A 22,269-nucleotide genomic window follows, 5' to 3' on the forward strand; every position below is an offset into this window, starting at 1 on the left:
TTACATTTTAAACTTTTGTAAAAAAAAAAAAAAATATAATAATTCACAGGCCCTGGAATCGTTTTGAAACATTCAACAAATTCATGAAATGAATCTTAACGTAACCGAAGAATTTTAATTATTGAAGACAATATTAGCGATTTCTAAACGAAAATCTGAAACAGAAAAATCAGAAAAGGATACGGTCACATCTAGGACTCGAACCCAGGACCCTTGTCTTTCCGGGACACTGCTCTACCACCTGAGCTAATGGGACCCTATCCCCCTCGGTCATTTTTAACTGTATCATACTTCGAATAAGAACTACCAACATTTTCTTCATTTTTTTTTTTCATCGCACATTTTTACTGGCAACTATCTTTATGTATGATCGCAAGATTCAACCCGAACTAAATGCAATCTAGACAGCGTCTTTTTAGATAAACCTATCTTATTTTTATTTTTTTAATGTGCGACATCTATTGACTTTTCTGCAAGTCTAGAATGAATATTTATTTTTCGGAATAACTTATTGAGTAAAACCTCAAATTGTAATATTTAATTATTGAAGACAATATTAGCGATTTCTAAACGAAAATCTGAAACAGAAAAATCAGAAAAGGATACGGTCACATCTAGGACTAGTGTCCCGGAAAGACAAGGGTCCTGGGTTCGTGTCCTAGATGTGACCGTATCTTTTTCTGATTTTTCTGTTTCAGATTTTCGTTTAGAAATCGCTAATATTGTCTTCAATAATTAAATATTACAATTTGAGGTTTTACTCAATAAGTTATTCCGAAAAATAAACGAAAAATTTTAGTTAGAGGAGTAATCCGTGGGCAAGTATTTGTCGGAACCCACTACGTTGACGATAACTATTACTAAACCCAAGCAAAACCATGAATTAAAACGATCTTTTCATGAATAAATTTTCCATTTAACCATTAAATGCATTAGTATACAGAACTTTCTAGAACATCACCATTTGCTTCTAATAATAATTATAGCTATATGTGAAATAAATCGTATTCACGAAGGTTGTCACCTGTGTCATTGCACAATGGACATTATTTAATCGTAAAAATGTGCGAACAAAAGAATGATCCAAAAATATTATATCGTTTTGTTATATAATTTATTCATCACTTATCTTCCCACTCCAGTGCCCTGTTCCATCACGCTCTAGAATATTTTGATGATCAATATGCGATCAAAAAGGACCTAACTCGAAAACGGAACGAGTTCAAAATTCAACATGAATAATATCACAAGAGAATAATGTGATATTTTTATTGTTGAATTTAAAAAACTTTAAACAAAAAAAGTGTATCATATTAAACAATATTAAAAATAAATTATGCTTTGAAGAAATGTTTATATTTTGCTTTTTTGTAAGCTAACGATTCACAATTATTCAACTTTTATATATAGATTGTGTAGGGTCCGTACAAATAAATATTCTTAAAACGTGTGAGTTTAACCGGAAAATCCTCTGTTCCATTTAATTTATAAATCTTTCATTTGATAACCACATAAAGAAAATCTCTAACAAAGGCTTTTAAATGTTGGGATCTATCATATATAGTTTAACTAGATATTTCAACAATATTAAGTGTCTTAAACTGTTTTTTTGCCTTGGTTAGATTCAACTTGAATATAATTCCCCAGAACCCAAATTACAATATTCATGTACAAGGTATTGAAAAAATTCATAATAAATTCTTAATTTTTCTACGTTTTAATATGGGGTTTCCTGCAAATTTGTTGTTTGCAGAACGATTTTCACTGACTAGGTATTTCTATATAAAATTCTAAATGATGCATTTGATAGCCCAAAATTTCATGCATTGATAAGATTTCGTATTCCACTATTTAATACTAGAAGTCGGAATTTATTTTAGCACTGAATTTCTGAGACTAACTACCATTTGTGTTCCTCTTTGCCCAGAATATTAACTTACGAAAAAAATTATGCAAAGTCAGCGATATTTTCAATTTATCATAAAATAATTACAAAATATTGTTACTGATTCAGTTCAGTTATGTATAAGAAATATAAATAACTATGTATTACTTATAATTACTATTCCTATTAAAAAGCCCCTAAAAAGAACGCTAATAAATAAATATTTTATTTTATTTATTTATTTATAATGTATTACAAAAAACATGGTAAGTAACACATTATTCCCAATGAGTTGAGATAAAACTCATTACGAATATTACGAACATATGTATGTGTCGAATCAATTAATAGTAAATCAATTAGTTGACGGAAACGATCTTTTTTATAATTGATTTGTTTCATTATATATTTTGTGCTAGAGTGCAATATTAGGTTCGGTTAGGTTGGGGATGTACTAAAAGTTGGTAGGGGGCCATGAACTTTATTTTCAGAAATAATAGTCGGTAAATTAAAACAGGACCTTAAAACATTAACACTCACAACAACTGGTGGTGCAAACAATGCAAAAATTGAAGAATAGTTTTAAATGATGTATCTACTGAAACTCTTTCTGTAAACATATTTCTAGGTTTTAACTTATTAATAAACCTGTTTAAAATCTTATCCAATTGCTTAACATTCACTAATGTAGGGTAAATGATTGTTATAAATTTTAGTTGCGTAAAATTTATAACGCGTTTATTAGTAAGGGGTTAATAGTTTACTTCAATTTAAAGTTGGTTGATCAGCTCTCTTAATTTTTCGCACATTTTTATTAAATAATGGAAAAAATTCTGAAATTGAAACGTACGGACATGATATTTATGGAAAAAATTTGTGACTGAATGTGAATTGATGAATATTTTTAATAATTTATTCTTAGAGAAAACTCACAATCCTTCTAATAGAAATGAACTAAAAACATTTTTTTCCTCTGCTTTTTTCTCACTAGGGAATTCCTGTGTCGAGATGACCAGCTTAACAATTATATTCAATCAAATAAGTTATAAATAAATATATTATCATTGATGAATGATAATTTTTTATGTACGTAAAGCGTTTCTAAACCGAGCGATTGGATAACATCGTCGCTTACTCCTTTTCGATTCCGCGCCGTAAGATGGGAACGGAGTCCGTTTTCCTGCGCGGCCGGCAATTCAGAAGGTCGCAAGCGCCGCGGCAGAAAGAAAGTGAACGCTTAATTTGCAGGTAAACAGCGCGGAGCTTACGGATAAGCGGTCCAGGCGGGGGTGAGGTATATATACATAGATGCTGGGCTTGAAGAAAGCATTACATATTCGTTATCGACGCGGGCAATAGGTGAGCATTTTGGACTAAGATCCAAATACAGTTTAGTGACATTACTTGAAGGAAAACCAAAGCAGAATGAGATTCTTGGTAAGTCTATTGATATTTTTTTTTGTAAAAATATCTTTTTTTATTAAAACTTATTTTCATATTTTATATTTTAAAAAGCATAACACTCATAACCCTGTTGCATCCTGTATCTTATAACCGACACAACTTACAAATTTATTAAAAAATATATGTAAATAAATTACAATGGACTTCTCAGCGGCAGCAACATATTCACATCTTAATAAAAAAAATGTTAATTCAATTTTTTTTTATGAAAATTTATTTTCATTCTTTATATTCTCCATCCTTCCTTTATTTTTATCTTATAACCGACACATCTTACAAACTTATTTAAAAATTCGCTTCTTTAAAAAAAAATTAATTCATTCAATTTCGTGGTTAAATTATTTCGCTTTCGAAATATGTATTGCGCAGGTGGTTTATAATAATTGTAGATCATGTAACATCATCCTCTGAAAAAATTAGCATAAACTAGTAGACATTACAGTGAGTGCATCATCTTAGACTTTCACGTTTGTTCTGATGAAAGCATTTTGCAAAACGATGTCACGATTGGCGCATTCTAATGCAGCAACTGTCAGACAAATAATAATATGAACTACGGTGATTAATTATAATAATACATTCATCACACAAATAATCGCCCAAACTTACCTACTCATATCAGTGTATATTACATATTTAATTATTATTATTTCGAGATTAACCTCCCTGCCTTACTAAAGCTTTTTCAAATTAATTATTATGTCAAAGTTTTAAAAAACTCTACCATCGATGACATTATCAAAAAATTACTTTTGATAACGGTTTTCAAATGATAATATCTCGTTTGACTATTGAATAATACAAACATGGATTTTGTATTAGTGCAAATCATTCTGGAGTTAAACTACAAGTTAATGTATTATTGCAATGTTACGAAATAATCCAATTGAAGGCAGTATGCCAGACGTCTTGATACACTTAAACCTGCTTTAATCTGCTTCACGTATAAGTGTAAAAGGTCATCAATAAACATCGTGCAAGCAAACCGGTTCAAGCGTCTGCAAGCTTCTCCTTTATTTGCAAATTGCATTCACAGCATTATAATATAAGTTATTTCCATTCATTGATATAATTATTAGCAACCGTATCGAAAGCATAAATATGTACTTTTGTGTCTGGTTTTCACATACATCCTAGGCAACGTGATATTAATTTTGCTGGGAAAATGACCAATGATAAGTATTTTTCACTTTCATTTTGCATTGCGATCGTCCACACCGTATGACTTCTAGTGTGAATCTATTTGAATTCAATACGATTGTTGAATCATCTTGAATTGTAGGTTGATTTAAATGCAGAAAGGTGGAATTTATACAAAACCTTGAATATGAAATAACAATGTTCTCTCTCGAGACATTTTTGAGGAATTCATTTCAAACGGTATCCTAACCTTGCAAAATATCAATAATAGTCGCCCTTGAGGTGATCTTTCAAAGAATTGCACCATACCTATAAATTATCAGACAAAAATCAGCGGTTGCATTGTTATTCTCTTCTTATCCTTTTGGTGATCTATTGGTGTAACATTATGATTTGCATATGAATGTAGCAGAGATGGTTTTAAGTGGTCCACGGGGCATGTGTTGGGTTAAACCGTAGCGCCCTTCCAGCCCTCTCTCTCTCTCTCTCTGTCTCTTCTTCTCAAACCCGCCCAGAGCAACTTTCAATTTCTTCGACCTGGAGATTAGGCACCGATAAAGATTGCAGAGTGGGTGTGTCTTAACCTGCAATAACGGTAGAGGATACAGCATTGAATGTGATGAAGACATAAACTCCTTTTATTTTTAATTAGCATTTCTCAATCACATCATGTTGGCCCTTAATGAAACCCCACGCTTATAATTTATACAGCGGTCTTACAAATAAAATTACACCAATTTTGTACATTTTATTTCATGAACGAGTTTCTGAATAATAGTTTTATTCCGGCCATTTTAAAACACACCTAAAATGAGGATGTGCTTATTTAAATCTACATTATAATTATTAAGTTCTGTTCAAAAACCCTTATCGGCATTATCGAGTTTCTTTTTTTAATCATGGAAGATCATATTAACAACTCTCAAAGGAAAAATTTAAAACAGAAAATTCAGAAAAAGATTCGGTCTCATCTAGAAATTGAACCCATGACCTCTGCCCTGGTGGGCTTCGCTTTACCACTGAGCTAATCCGACCTTATCTCCTTCGGTCATATTTAACTGTATCATACTTCGACTAAGAACTATCAACTTTTTTCTCATATTTATTAACTGCCTTACGGACCAGAGAAATGGAAACGTTCAGATATACCCATAATTTGCTACAATTTCAAGTGCAAATACAAATACAGTGAATATTAACCACGTTCCTTAGCGTTCAGCCATAAATTGTTTCAAAACACTCTTACTGCCGCAAAATATAAAAAGAGGTTAGAATGTAATAAACTCTATGATTTGTGGAATGATTCTCTCGTGTGTCGAAATTCTGATAAAAAAAAACAGTTTCCTTGTGACCAATAAATGATAAATCTCTCAGATGTTATTTCATAACTGGGTAAATTACCTCACCTCAAGTCTTCTCATCTCGAGATGAACTGCAGGCGGTGGTTGGCGATGGAAAGGGGCCGGGAGAGCAGACGAGAAGAGCGGCAGTACCTTTCTTAGGCAATCTTTAATTCGTAATACACATATTGTGGAATACTTATGTTCTCCGCTAGGTTGGCTCATCGGCATACATAAATACTTGATGCCATAATAATGTGGCATTATACATTTTTGATGTGGGCAATCATTGACGCATTATAAACACCAGCCTATTTTAGAGGTAGGTTACATTATTTAAAGGTTAGATCGGTTGGAATTGTTTGATAGTTTCATTTTCAAATTAAATATTTAGTTTGCGTGTTTTGTTTCAAACACAATATTATGATCTTTCTTTTGGCATCTTATTACCGGCTACAGAAGAATAGTTTATTTAGGTAACACACGCAGTTATATAAATAATGTACTTATAACATATTAGTAGAGTATTCCATCAACCAGTTATGTTTCTACTGAATACAAACGATTATTGGAAGAAAGAAAAAATGGAGAGCGAATATAAGATAATACAAAAACAATTAATAGTAAATTTGGAAAGAAGGTTAAAAAAACCGAACCAAATGCATCATATAGTACCTAATAAATTATACAACATAATGAAAAAATCATATCACACAGAAATTTATTGTAATCCAAAGCAGCGACATTGTTTTATACGGGATCGGTGTCACGCTTCCGCGAAATACAATTTAAAAGAGAAAATTAAAATTTTGGACGAACTTGGGTTTTGCCGAAGACACGTAACAAGAAAAAAACTATTATTAGGCTTTTGTTAACATCTTTTTTTCTTATTTTTTAGATTGTAGCAGTTTTTGTGGTGGTGGCGTGCCAGGCCCTCCCTCAGCAGAGGCGTCAACAGCAGCTACCGCAGAAGACCCTGGACCAGCAGTCTCAGCCCAGCGACCAGGACTACAGGCAGCCCATCAACGTGGCTGAGTTTAGCCAGCCCCAGCAGCTGTCCTACAAGCAACAGGACTTCAAGCCCAGGGACAACAGCGAGACCACAACATGGATCCCCATCATCAGGTTCGCCAAAGAACAGGAGACTGATGGAAGCTACAAAACCTCGTAAGTACTATTAACTCAATCAAACACTGTAATCAATTACCCAACCCTTTCCACCAGGATTACAGGTAGCCCAACGACATATTATAAGAACTCAGCATGCAAAAAGTAAAAACAGATATTTTTAATTTTTATTTTTTTATTTTAGTAATTTGTACATTTAAGTTTGCAAATTACTAATTAATTTGTTACATACAAATATACAACATGTTTCTTGCTTGATGTGGCTCCTACACAACATCTTGAAATTTCCAATTGGGGCAGACTTTAGGTTTTCCGGCAGCGCATTATAGTATTTCATCCCTTCATGTAATATACTATTCTGAGTATTTGTCTTGTCCTTTTTTGGTAGCCTGATTTCATTGCACGTCCTTTTTTATGTTTGTGTATGTCCTTGTTGTATACAATTTTATTATAAAAAATATTTGGGTAGCAGGTTGTTTACTATTTTGTGTACAAATATCATCGTGTTCAAGGTCAACACCTGTTTCACCGTTAGCCAATTTAGTTCTTTTAACATTTAATTTTCTTTTGAATATCTATTTCGTCTGAGTATTGTTCTCACTGCCCTATTTTGGAGAATTTTTTAATTAGTTGAGCAGTAGTTAAAATGTGGAGCAATAATGGAGTTATAAATGGTGATTGCAGTTTATTTGGTAGTTTTTGGCGAATTCTTCCCAAAAAATATATCTTTTTTCCAATTTTCTTTTGGGTATATACAGCATGTTTGTTAAAGTTGAGTTTGGAATCTATTGTAACTTCTAAGTATTTTATATCGGTAACATTTTCAATAATTTCACCATCAATTTTGATTTTGCTTTCACTGGATGTCTTCTTATAATATGCAAGCAAACATGTCAAACAAATATAAGACCACCTGAGTCTTCTGGTATCATGGTACTGGAATTAAACTCAATTATCAATCCCGCTAGTGAATTATAGGTAGTTCGACGTGTCCAAATATTTACGTAAGTATTTCAAACCCAAATACAATGCTAAATTGATCTACCGGTATCCTGGTACCTGTTTGCACAGATGAGAGACCAGATCTTTGTGGTTTGTGCCATCGCGCAGACTGTCACGTGTAAGAAACACGAAACCCAATAACTGGCAAATCCCATCGTAGTTTTGTCGTTATGAAATGAGCAGAAAATTATGTTGTAGTCATCACAATTTGTAAATGTTTTACCCACGTTCATCATCGTAAGAAAATAATTGACACACTTTATTGATTGACTTAAATATTACAGGTTTGATTACCTTCTCACGATGTTGTTCAGAAGTCTTGTCATTAGTAGTTTCGTGCCACGTGTTTTCAGTTTGAATTCCAACGTGTCTACAATTTTAAATAGCCGCACAAACAAAATCCAATTACCCTTCTGGCTTCTTCATGAGAAAGGAAAATAAGACTTGCATAACTGTGCAAGCGTATATGAGTTAATAGTAGACCGAATGGTATTTTATTAACTGCATTAAGAAATTCAGTAAAGGTTAAATGTTAAATAAACATTTCGGTTCAAATATAGCTGACCTCTTATTTGGTGATGACAAACTTTCCATTAGATAATAAATACTTGTTGTTTTGCACGCTCACTCTATGTAAATTTACAACGTGAGAGATGAAATGACGGCATATGCGGTTTCAGTTTCTCTTTTGATGATTATGTCATTGAAATAACAAACGTTTGCAAATCCTTATTGTAATACTAAGTATTAACACTGTAATTCTGGCAAATAAGTTATGCAAATTTACTTGAAGCAAATATCTCGTGTCTATGTTAATTATAGGTATGTTTGGACCATTTCGCTTAGTATTCGTGACATAGACATGTAGATTTAATGGATATTTCAATTGTTACAAACAGGACTTTTGAGATGGGTATAGCCACAAGTACCTACGCGAAAAACCATCATCCTCTTTTTAAAAGAGTCTACCATTTAAAATAATCGTATTTCTCATCAGCGACATATTTTTTCACTTTCCGTTTTTTTTCAAAAGAAGTTTTCCTCGTCAAAATTATTGGAAAGGTATTAACAGTACGATTATTAAGGAATCGGAATAGTGAAAATAAACAATGGTTACAAGACTGCTGTGATGCTGTGAAGACAATAAGGACAGGTTGTTTCACAGAATTTAAACGATTCCTCAAATTTCAAATTTGATGTTTACGTTCTGTGAAGGTTCTATTTAAGTTCTGTTATTATTTCAGTTTTGTGAAGCAACTGACCAATAAAGATATTATAATAGAACATGAATTGAACCTCCACAAAATTTAAAATTTGGTGAATTGTTGAAATTCTTTTTTAATGACCTTATGTAGATCAAGTCTAACCCTAAATTATTATTGACTCTGTATAAAACGATCGATCTCAATCGCGATGCGTTCACTGGTATCAACTGATGAGTGTACAAAAATTATTATCGGTATTTTTTAAAAGTGGATACATCACAAATAATAAAAATAAGCCTTCTCTTACTGGAGATGAAAATCTCAGTAATGTAACCTCTGTTTGGGTTGGTTGCAGAAACTGATATATTCATTGTAAAAGCCGTATCATTTCTCTGTAACTTTTATCACCATATTCAATATTTTATATAGTTATTGTATAAAAATTGCTGGTTTTCCAAAAAGGCATCAAGTATCAAGTATTGTCTCGGCTGATTCAATATCTCTTGTGTCAAAATTATGCAAGCCCATAACAATATTCCAAACATCATAAATCTACATAAATTGAAGTTTTTCCTAATTAAAATAGTGCCAAATGTGATGAATTCCAGATACGAGACCGGCAACAACATCATCGCCGAAGAGTCCGGCTACCTGCAGAGCAACGCTGAGAATGAGATTCCCTCGCTGGTCCAGCAAGGCTCCTACACATACATCTCCCCCGAGGGAGAGACCATCGCGGTGCAGTACACCGCAGACCAGTTCGGCTTCAGGGCGACCGGAGACCACATCCCTACTCCTCCCCCAGTGTCCCCTGAAATCCAAAAGGGACTCGACCTGATCTACGCTGGAATCAAGGCCAACGCGGTATACATACTTTTCTTATTTTCCGCGTTTCAATCGACCGTACGACTCATACCGACAACCTAATCCTAACCGTCAGTTACTTTCTTTCTACTACTCATCTTTTTACTACGTACTCCAATTTATTCCATATTATCCACATGGAAATAATGTTTTATTAACTAACTAACTATCGTGCCGTGCCACCACAGGGGACATGCAGACATACGGACCGCCAAACAACTCGGTCTTAACATAACTACACTCCTTGCCTCATACATCGTCTCATATATACACTTCTATTATTCTGAACACTTGACATGGCCCGACTCCAGTATATTATTCTTTTGATCGTGCCATGGCTTCCTCGGGTGCCTCCGACTTCTGCTACCATTTACATTTGCGTCATATATTTCCCTTACACTCCTTTCTTCGCTCATTCACTCAACATACCTATGATTTATTACCACACAGCAAAATGTTGCACAGCACAGCCATCCGAGGAATTGAACTCACGACGCCTGGGTGGGACCCAAACGCGATGTCAACTCAGCCACGTTGAGAAACTCGCTAATACCGCCGTTGTTGCTATTGCAATCGACGTTGATTCGGAAGGTTTCTGGTTAGATTTGCGCACAGCAAAAAATATATACATCAACTTGGACTTATCCTTGCTTACTGTATTTATAAATACAATTTTAATGTAGATATTGCAAGTTTTTAATGTGGATTACATTATAATATTTTCCTTTTATTTTACAGGAGAAACGCGCCCAAGAACAGAAGGAACACCCCGAGGAATACGCCAAGAAGCAAGCTGACAGGGCTGCTCTGGACTTCGCTGGACAGTACTACCAGCAATAGATTTACCTTATCTTAATGTTATTATAACTTTCCGTAGTCTGTCCCTCAAACTCTGTCCTACATTTTATCTTACAATTTCTTCTTTAACTTCTAGTATCGACAGTATCGAACTCATCTTCTCAACAAATCACGATTCTAAATATTGTTGAATCTTTCTATGTAGACTGCTAACATTTATTTATTTATCAATTTCTGTCTTTTAAACCGTATTTCTACAAGTGATACTATTTCATTATTTAAGACCTGAATCCTTTTTTTTCTTCTATCAAAATATTATATTAAATGTACAACTTATTATATGTGTTGTGTCAATTATATTAATTGACGTGATAATGTTAAAAAAATATACTTTCTTATTATATTATTATTATAAATACTTAGCACTGCCACAAGACTGCACATATTATTATTGCACTTCTCCAATTTACACTTATATTTCTCCTTATCTAAGTAATATAAGTATAACTGTAATCTAATTTTTATTTTTTTTCTCTATACTGTGACACCATTATCTTGGTATTTTATTCAGTTCTATTTTCTTTTACCTCAATATTAAATAAAAATTAATTATTTAATAAATATTCCTTAACTATATACGTGTATTACAATATTTCTTCTTGCGGTTTGTTTAATATTTATTTTCAAACGTGCTTACCTAATAATATATTATCTCCTTTTTTATTGTATTTTTGACATATCATGTGTACCTACTTATAAACCTGAAAAATAAAATATGATTAAAACAAAAATTATTAAAACTTTTTTCTTAATTCTTAATGGAATAAGCTTAAGGACCTACGGATAAGATTGTTATTACATTATTTTCAAAGTAATAATACATGAAGGATAATGAGTAGTAATATAAAATTAATAAATAATGAAAAATCTGGTTTTGGAACAAAGTCAAATGTTGTATTGAAGAAATAGATAATACTAATAAATTTAAAAGAAGCATGCAAGAAGCAGAAAAATAAAAAGGTAACGGTCTCAAGTGGAAATCGAACCCAGGATCTCTGTCTTATCGGGACAACGTCTCTAACCACTTGACCATCGTTAGAGGGATTGTCCCGTAAGACTGAGATCCTGTATTCGATTCCCAGTTCAAACTGTTACCTGTTTATTTTTCTGTGTCTTGTTCTATTTCCCATGTTTCGTTTTAGATTTGTTAGTAATATCTTCTTATTTAGTGATAGGTATATTACATTCCTTAAAAAAAAAAAACAAGAAAAAAAACAAGCACCCAAAATCTCTGATGTACCAGGCCGTTCAACTCTATAACAAAATCCCGAAGGAAATTGCTGTGATAGAAAATATTAATAAGTTCAAAAATGAATTAAGAAAGTATGTCTATCTCAATTATTAATGTTTCTTTTTTTGTGACTTTAGTGAAATATTTAAAGAAAGATTATGTTTGCCAAACAATGTACATGTTTATATGTTTATAAAACTATTAGCACACACGAAGATGTGAGCTAACTTAAGATTAATAAATAAAATAAAAGTGATTAAAAAAAACTAGTTCCAATAAAACTGAACATTACAGTTTAAAAAAAATAAATAACTTTATATACACCACTATTTTATCAAAAAGGATCGACACGTTACAACACCAGTGGTTTCTTCGTCTGGATTTAAATTAAAATGACGCCACAACGTGAATTTGAAATTATTGAAGAAGTGAAAATATTCCAGTATTTATGGTAATTCTTACATAAAATAATGTGTCACTTATTTCTTCTAACATTTTAAATTTGTAATTGTTATAAGTTTGTAATATAATCTTATAAATCTATAAGTAGATACTTATGTTGTGAAGATAAACAAAGAGATCCTTAGATAGTTTGGACATTTAGAGTGAAACAGCGAAGAAAAGAGTGTAAGGAGAATATATTACGCAAATGTAAATGGTAACAGAAGTCGGGGATGCACGAGGAAGACATGGCACGATCAAGTGAATCAGATACTTGAGTTTGGCCATGTCAAGAGTCAGAATAATAGAAGATCATATATGAATGTGAATGAGGCAAGAAGTGTGTGCCAAGACCGAGTTGTTTGGCGGTTCGTCCTCTCTGCCTACCCCTGCGGAAAAACGGCGTAGTGGTTAGTTGGTTGGTTCTTATGTTGTGACCACAATATTAATAAACATAACATAAGATGACTACAAACGTATTCCAAATTATCAAACTCATAATGCAAATAAAGATTGTTGTAAGAAGTGGTAATGGAAGGCAATGCAATTCATGGTTTTATACTAACTAGACTGGTACGACTGCAGTTCCGCTGATTTATTACATGTTGCTGGTGCAACCCGCAGGGTAACCGTTCCCATTGATATCCAACCTTCTATGAGAGAGGGGACCAGAAGAAGAAGAAAATATTATAAGTATGTTATATCAATTTCAAGGAAAAGCATTGAATTTCGACATTAAGTTCAGAAATAAGTGTTTTTCATTTAATGTAAAAAATACCTAGTAAGTAAACGCTAAAAACCTGCCTTTAGTTTATGAAGGATATATTTAAACACAGTTATAATATCCACGAATTATTATTTATAAAAAATAAAAATAAAATGAATGCTAGCGACATCTACTTAGAATATTCGGAAGCAAATTTATACAATAATAGAAATCATCTGCTACTCGACATCTATGAGAAATTTATGAAAACTAAGTCCCGATTTTTTCAGCTTAGGATGTAAAATGTTTTGAATCCTTCCTGATAAACTTTAAATATTCCAAACCTCCAAGATTTCTACCTTTTTTAATAGCTTGGTCGCCGGTCGCTAGGTAATTAATAATTACCAAAAAAATATGTTTTCATGTATTAGAAGGAATTGAATATTTAATTTAGTCATATTATTACCTGATAACCGGAGAACTTGGTATTATTATCATTATTCTTTTTCTCCGATGGTCACAAATTTTTTAGTAAAAATGAGTTTTTTTCCGATTATCAACTGCTTAAAAATAACCTCGAAATTTCAATAACTGGAGTACGTACTGTAAATATTATCAGTCTTAAATCCTTAAATTTTGAAAAATGTTACATTTTTAACTTACTGACTCATTATAGAATTATAAAGATTTTTTTCCACGTTTTTAATAATATTCTTTAAAAAATTGGCTTCCTTAAGAGATCTAGAAATCATTCCTAACTCGAAATTCATATTTGATGTAGGTACACATTAATGACATTAAGTACAAATCACTTAAGGGTATAAGGGGGTATTTCACTATCTCTGATTATGTTCTGACCAAGCACTAATCCGCGGATTAGTCATTTTTTCGTTTTCACTATATCTGAATAACGCTAACGCTCGGGTTAAAGTTCGATTTGACTAATCAGTGCTCGAACTTCACGTTAGGCGCTATTCCTCGAATCAAAGATGGCGTCAAAACATTCCGAGTTTGATAGCTGAGAAGTGAGTCGAATTTTGTTGAATGAATTTGAATGCTTGTATGATCCATCCTGAATTATTTGATTGTGTTCAAAATAAGAAACAATGTATTAATTCGACACGAATCTATCTAAAATGACCTGATAATCAACATAACATAACCAAAAAAATGCACACTTCGCGGTGTGCGGACTGTGACGCATGACAGCCGTGGCAGTAGATGGAGTAACTGCAAACATTTTGCGATGTTGCCAGACTATTTCGAGTGTTATCTATCCGGAAGCTCGAAACAACGGTGAAACGGTCGCCGTTGAATAACGAAGTTATTCTGATCTTTTAATCCAGCCAACGGATAGCTAGTCAGATATTTAGCCCGACATAGTGAAATACCCCCTAAGTTGTGTAATATTTTAAATTGATCTCCATCAATAACAACCCTTACGTAGATGGCGATAAGGTTTAAATTCCCGCTTAACACCATCCGCCTATTTTGATTTATTCAAGAAAAAAACATGGCCAAAAAGTGTCTTTTATTTTATTTTGTGGATGTTCAGGCATTAATATTTAATTTTTTTCGATCATTTTATAAATAACTTAACTTTCCATATTATACAATAAAATGGGTTCGTAAGTAGGAGATTTTTAACTTTAAAGCAGTTTTCATGGGCCTTATAAATTATTTTTTTCTGGGCTTATAAAAAGACTTATCTAAAAAATACTCAATTATTTTAAAGGCTAAGTTGACAAACCAAAAACACATGATTTTGCATTACTACGTAGGGCATCGCCTTAAGATTGCAAGTGAAAACTCCCACGTTATCTCACATATGTAAGAACCCAGTATAAATAAATAAATTTTAACAATTTTTTATTTTATTATCCGAAATGTGAAAATAATTTTAACGCGCATTTAGGCACGCAACCTCACACGTTTCTAAACCTTTTGTTTATTTGTGACCATTATTATTTCATAACACAATATTTTTTGTATGATTTATAATTAATTAAGTCTAAGTACATTCCAAACATCCACTTCTCTTTCTTTTCTTTCCTACCACCCCTTTAACACAACACACTTAACATACTACTCTGTATCTATATACCTAATGCCACTAAGTGCCATAGTTCTTACGTTTCCTAAAGTTGATATTCTTTTGCGTTGTCACGGAATCACATATTCATGTAGGCAGGTACATACCATTTCTTTAAAATATCCTTTGTTTATTGTACATACCTAATTAAATATTCCAAAAAAATAATAAACGGTTAGTGAATGAAGTAGCAAAACGCATAGTAAGTGGCAACTAATAAAAAGCAATTAGTTATTAAAAACAAATTATTTCCTCCAAAATAAAGAAATAATACAAGCAATGAATGTTTATTTCGTGATCAGTGATCAGCATTCATTTACAGCAGGGATCGGTAAACCGCGGCTCGCGCTACAAGAAAACAACAATAAATGTCTTGAGATCTTCCTCTAGTAAATACGTAACTTTAAACCAAAAAATATTACCGTGGATCAAATCCGTTCAATTTCTGTAACAGGAAAATATTTTTTTTAAATCTGAGACATTTCAAGGAATTCCAAAAAAATATATTTTTTCAATTTTCACGAATTCTTTTGTTTAATAGTTTATATGGTCAATTTTGTAAATATCACAGTTTTCACAGTCAGAATGGCGTTTCGTGTTTTGAGGTGACTTGTAGTTTTATTTTTATATTTGGTCTTTTGTTGACTTTACATTGTTTCATGATATTTGAAGTTATTTATTGTTTTTGTGTTTAATTCGTAGAATCCAATTAAACTTTTTTTTAAATTTAATTAAAATCAAATTTAATAATATAATTATTAAGTTTTGCAAGTATTCTTTGGTTTTTGTTATTGTTACAGCTGTTTCGGCTTTCAAGGCCATTTTCAAACTGTGGTTAAGCCACGTTTAGACGACTTATTAATATGATTCTATTTTACCCCCTCCCAAATTTAAAATGATTTATTACCTGTTAAACCAATTTACTGATAAAAATAATTGTGACAATAGATTTCATATTCTGTGGGGGTATTTTGGAGTTTTTATACGTGCCAGACTGGAAGACCGTAAAGAGCTACCTACGTTTGAGACCAAGAGCCAGTACAAAACCTCTGCAAAGGATTAGAATTTAAGTAAGTTTTTTTCGACTATTTTGTAGTTATAATGTTTCTAAATAACGTCTTTATCATACTGTCTTCCATATTAAATTGAAATTTCATTTAGGAACTGTAATAACATTTATAAAATTTTCACTAGGCCTATGTAAATACTATACATAACTTTGATTTAAGGTTTTGAAGCCAAGATGAAAGGACGAATACTTAAACAAGTCAGTATATTTGCAGTAGAACAAGAAAACTGCCACTCATGTCGTATGGAAAGTAATCAGCAACATTTTATACTTAGTTATTATACTACATTTAATGACATGTTATAACCTTTTATACTTTTGTAATAAACAACAGTAAATAGGAAATAACATTAGTTTCTTTCAACACCTTTCTCATACAATTTACACCGTCCAACTATCTTTTTTCAGATATAAAACATATAGTATATATGTGGTAGGTATATATTTTTACTATATGTACATATGAATTATGTATATATATATTGTCTCATTTTATGCCTTCTGTAAGAAAAGTACAATTAATTCCGGTGGTTTAAACTTTAAAAAAACATGGTTCATATATGTACACAAAATTTCATCAAAATTAACAAACTTTAGGGCTTGTGCGGGAGACCTAAAATACATTTTTTATAAAAAAAATCGTTTCTACTTACTTTTATGCCCTTATATAACTGTTTTTTTAACTTGGAATAAACACAAAAGTTACGAATTTATTTTTTTAAATTCTATAAAAATTTGATATTTTTTGAAAAATATTAAAACTTTAGGCCTTGTGCGGGAGACCTAAACATTTTTTAAAAAATCCAAAAATTTTTGTAGTAAGTTGTGGTACCTAGTAGCAACTATTTTTCAACTTGGAATTTAAAAAAAAAAAGTTCAAAATCGATACACCCTATTGAACAATTAAGAAAACATTAATATGGGGAAAACAGACTTCAAAATACCCCCACAGAATATGAAATCTATTGTCACAATTATTATTATCAGTAAATTGGTTTAACCGGTAATAAATCATTTTAAATTTGGGAGGGGGTAAAATAGAATCATATTAATAAGTCGTCTGAACGTGGCTAAACCACAGTTTGAAAATGGCCTTGAAAGCCGAAACAGCTGCAACAATAACAAAAACCAAAAAATACTTGCAGAACTTAATAATTATATTATTAAATTTGATTTTAATTAAATTAAAAAAAAAAAAAAAAAAAAAAAAATATATATATATATATATATATGAAGTTTATAATATCTCTGTCCTCTCAGTCAACTCTGTCGTTTCTTTAGATTTAAATATATTTGTTTGATTTGGTAGAGAATTATATTATTAAGCAGCTAGAAATGTAATATTTCTGTTCCCGTAAGATATACCTGCTTGAGTATTTATAATATATATGCTTATCTTCTGTACGCCAAAAACAGCAACTTTTAAATTTCTAGATCTGTTCCCAATTGAAAAGCAAAACTAAACAAAAAAGAAAAAATAATTTTATGGAACTCCAATTCAATTGAAAAACTGCAAATTCCGACATAAAAGCCATTCTTTATTGAGTACATTTTCAATTGAGTACATCATTGAAAACGTTCCAATAGATATGAGAAAAACTTTTCGATCATTTGATAAACTAATGTTTCTCTTATATCGTGGCTTTGACGGCCCCTGTTTTAATAATATGCATTTTAATTTTGTGCTGCTAATATTTTTATTTTTATTTTAGGAGTCTTCTTTACGTTTTGATGTTTTGTGATAGTTCACTTTATACTGGAATAAACTATAAGCTACTAAGTACATTTTACGTATGTAAATATTGTTTAGATATGTGTGATTTTTCCTCACAATAGCCATATCAGTAACAACCCAAACTTGACTCAATTATGTGACTATTACGAGAGTGAGTGATTTTTATTTAACACCTTACTCTAGTTTTATGAAAACAAAATCAATGACATTCTCTCAGACCAATTTTATTTAATAATATACAGTAAAAAAATATGAAAAAGACATTGAATAAATATTAATTATTTTTCTTCTCAATCATTGTCCGGAGGTGGTCCGGTTCTCTGGGGACCCTGGAAAATTTTTCTATGCCACTGGTCTGTAGGTAGGTAGATACAGCTTAATTATTATAAAACAATGAGAAAATCATAAAGTTATGTTACTGAGCACGAGCATAATTAAAATTAGTTTCCTAGCGCTTTATATTGCATGTTTTAACTATGAAACCTCTGGGACCTGCACTTGCAGTCAACGCTGACAAAAACCAGAAACGAATAGATATTATTACATACAAAATACCAACTAGATACTACAGTACCTATTTTTGCTGCAAGTATTCATTTAGTTCATAAAATCCATTTGCAATATGAAAGATGCATTCACACCGATTACAGTTGCTACTTACTGCAATGTTTTGTAATGATTGTGAGCATTTAAAATCGACAGGATTCTCTCAGGCAATAAATAATCAGAAATACTAAATTGCAAACATTATATTAGATGACTTTTGCAAATACTTGTCTATAAGAAAGGTTCGATGACCGTCCCATGACAGATGCCCCTAATGGCACATCCATGGCGCAATGTCTGATCATCTTCTCCGTATTCTGTTCCCACATTATAATTATTATTTGACATGTAAAGGTAGACGTATACACGAGGATACATCTACATTCATTGATTAAAAAACGCATTAAATACCAGACATGCAAGAAATTAATGATGACCTCGGATTTGAATCCAAATATTTTTCTATACGATTAATTTGAAAACACTATGATTATTTCTGAATACGATAGTTTTCTTTGGATAGTGCTCAAGGTAATTCAATTATTAAAAAAAAATTGAGTTGTTTTGTAATTAAATTACTTCAAGAGTGATTTACATAGTTGTTATTAATCAAAAGCAGTTGTAGTTTTAAATTATGCATGTTTTGAGCCAAATCTTAAAGGTTTTATTTTATTTAAATGTCGATCTGGCGCCGATATAATTATATGTATAACAACACTAAATTAAACCAAAATAATGAAAATGGCATTATGGCGATGCCATACGTAGTAATGCAAAATCATGTTTTTTGGTTTGAAAATCTGGTCGCCTAGAAATGTTTCAGATGCTTTAATTAAATACTGTGAGTAGAATACATCTTGGACTTTGAAATTATCCAGTATTTTTTAGATAAGTCTTTTTATAAGCCCAGAAAAAAATAATGTTTAGGCCTATGAATACTGCTTTAAAGTTCAAAATCTCCTACTTACGAACCCATTTTCGGTTATGATTTTATTGTATAATGTGGAAAAGTAAGTTATTTATAAAATGATCTAAAAAAAATTTAATATTTATGCTTGAACATCCACAAAATAAAATAAGAGGCACTTTTTGGCCATGTTTTTTTCTTGCATAAATCAAAACAGGCGGATAGTGTTAAGCGGGAATTTAAACCTTATCGTCATCTGCGTAAGGGTTGTTATTGATAGCGGCTCAATTTAAAATATTACACGATGTAGTGCATCGCCTTAAGTACAAAGAATCAAAAATAAAAATGAAACATACAAAAATATGGTATGCAGAAACAAAGGTAATGATAATGAAACAGACAATTATCTATTATGTATCTAGATCTTTATACAAATATTTGTAAATACATTTAACAATAAGATTTTTATTGATTAATCCAAGGGAGATTAGGTAGAAATAGTTTTTTTCCTTTAATTTCCATACTCAAACTATTGATACAGCAATGTAATAGCAAAATATATAATCAGATGGAAAATTTTGTGTGACAAATGTCATAACGGTTAAAATAATACTAGGAGTAGTATTAGGTGTCCAATAACATTTATTATGTTTCGATTGCAGAAATTACTTAGTTGCATTAATTCTCTCTTGAGAGGTTTTATATGTTAACTTATTACAGTCGCCTCTTATTAAAAGGGTCATCCTTTATATTTGCCGCCTTTTTCGACGCTGAGTTGTTTTACGAGTATAATATTTTATGGCATCCTCGTAACCCCGAGACCCGTAATTTAATAAAAAAGTAAAATCATTTCAGCAAATGGATCAACGTATTTTTTTATGTTTTAAGGTGTATAAAATTATATAGGCTCTATTAATGAGGACAAGAAAGTAATGAAATCATTCAGAACTGCCTAATTTACGAAATTCTATAAAAATGTTTTCAACAATCTAGATTCAAGATAAGGAATGTGATTACTAATTGATTGACCTTATGGATTGTATAAGGAAACAAAATATAATCATAACGTTAGGTTACGTTGCATTGTAAATTGTTTGTCTAATGCCATATCTTGGACTAAACATTTTAACTCTGTGTTACTTTGGTACTAGACTCGTGGACGTGAATAACTTTGTGGTTAGTATAATTGATGACGACAAACCGATAATTGGCATGCATAACTACTTACATTTGATTTTCAAACCAATGACCTGTCAACAGAGATATGATGATACAAGTTGTCTCAGCCATGCAATATATTAAATGTCGTTCTGAAGTGCATCACCTTTCAATAGAGATCCTTTGACCTTTGTTCGTTCCTGAGAATAGAAGTACAATTATTAAACCTTTCAAACCCTTTACAATCCGCATTTGCAATCTTCATGCAACAGACACCTAGCAAAAAAAATACATTTTAATAAGATTAGTGTGTACGCTTTTAAGAGTTGGTTATATATTTTGTTGTGGCGCCCTTTTATCCATTTAAAGAGACCATATCAAAAGATGGATCTATTTATACGATCAATTTCAGTCTTGTTGGTATTGATCTGGTTATTTAGTTAGTGGGTTTGATTTTGTTTGATCACGGTGTCGTTTGTAATGCTGGTCCAGATCGGTATGCAGTTGATTTGGATGGGAAGTTTTACATGAGATTGTGTTGTCGTGAGCGATGTAATGCAATCGAAAACAATGCAGATGACAGGTGAGTTGTGTTAAGGTTACCGCGACCTATCTGTGAACTGTCTGTGCAATTTGTGTACATATTATTTCCGAATCATTGAATTAAAGTTGACGCAAATGGTGGGGTATGAAATTAATAGTTTAACAAATATTTCAGATCTGTCTGCAATACTCTCTGTATGTACCTTTGACTTACTCTTATCTGTACCTATAATTAACTGTTGTATTAAGTTGTATTTTATACATATGATTTGAAGTTATATTTTAATGTTGACAGGATAATGATGATCGTTGATTAATGAATTATTAATTAAATAAATAATTACACATTTCTAAGCTAACATCATAATCGTAAATTATTAGAATTACTAATTCGGGTTTCTACCTTGGCCATGAAAAAAATAATTAATTGCGGAAAGATTGCATAAATCTAGTTTGGTTGGTATTTCCCACCCGTATTAACATATTATACGTGAACTTATTCACATATTGTGTGACGGTTAAGAATGTTGAGGTCTTTTTTTAGTGAGTTCTAGCTTTCGTGAGCTCACAAGTGCAGGCCTGATAAATGACATACCATTTCATGAGTTCACAAATGCAGGCCTGATAAATGACATATCATTTCATGAGTTCTATTTTTCGTGAGTTCACAAATGCAGGCCTGATAAATGACACATCATTTCATTAGTTCTATCTTTCGTGAGTTCACAAATGCAAGCCTGATAAATGACATATTATTTCATGAGTTCTATCTTTCGTGAGTTCACAAGTGCAGGCCTGATAAATGACATATTAGTTCATGAGTTCTAACTTTCGTGAGTTCACAAATAATAATATCATTTCATGAGTTTCATGACAACTCAGGACAGTGGCCATTTAACACACTTTTTAAAAGTCAGGAAAGAGATGAAAATAAAACGAACCTATTTAACCTAGT

The 22,269-nt window shown here is 31.7% G+C and overlaps 1 protein-coding gene across 1 annotated transcript; it reads left to right on the forward strand.

The window, feature by feature from the left end:
• The first annotated feature begins 3,154 nt into the window (after positions 1-3,154).
• Cpr49Ah (cuticular protein 49Ah) lies at positions 3,155-11,521 on the forward strand. The gene is made up of 4 exons (XM_089638422.1): positions 3,155-3,322; positions 6,728-6,996; positions 9,773-10,028; positions 10,767-11,521. The coding sequence occupies exons 1-4, from the start codon at positions 3,311-3,313 to the stop codon at positions 10,866-10,868; spliced, it is 639 nt and encodes a 212-aa protein (XP_089494548.1). The 5' UTR covers positions 3,155-3,310; the 3' UTR covers positions 10,869-11,521.
• The last annotated feature ends 10,748 nt before the right edge of the window (positions 11,522-22,269 follow it).

This window comes from Hesperophylax consimilis, chromosome 1 (assembly GCF_061612785.1).
Source record: "Hesperophylax consimilis isolate HC1 chromosome 1, BYU_Hcon_1.0, whole genome shotgun sequence".
NCBI lineage: Eukaryota > Metazoa > Arthropoda > Insecta > Trichoptera > Limnephilidae > Hesperophylax > Hesperophylax consimilis.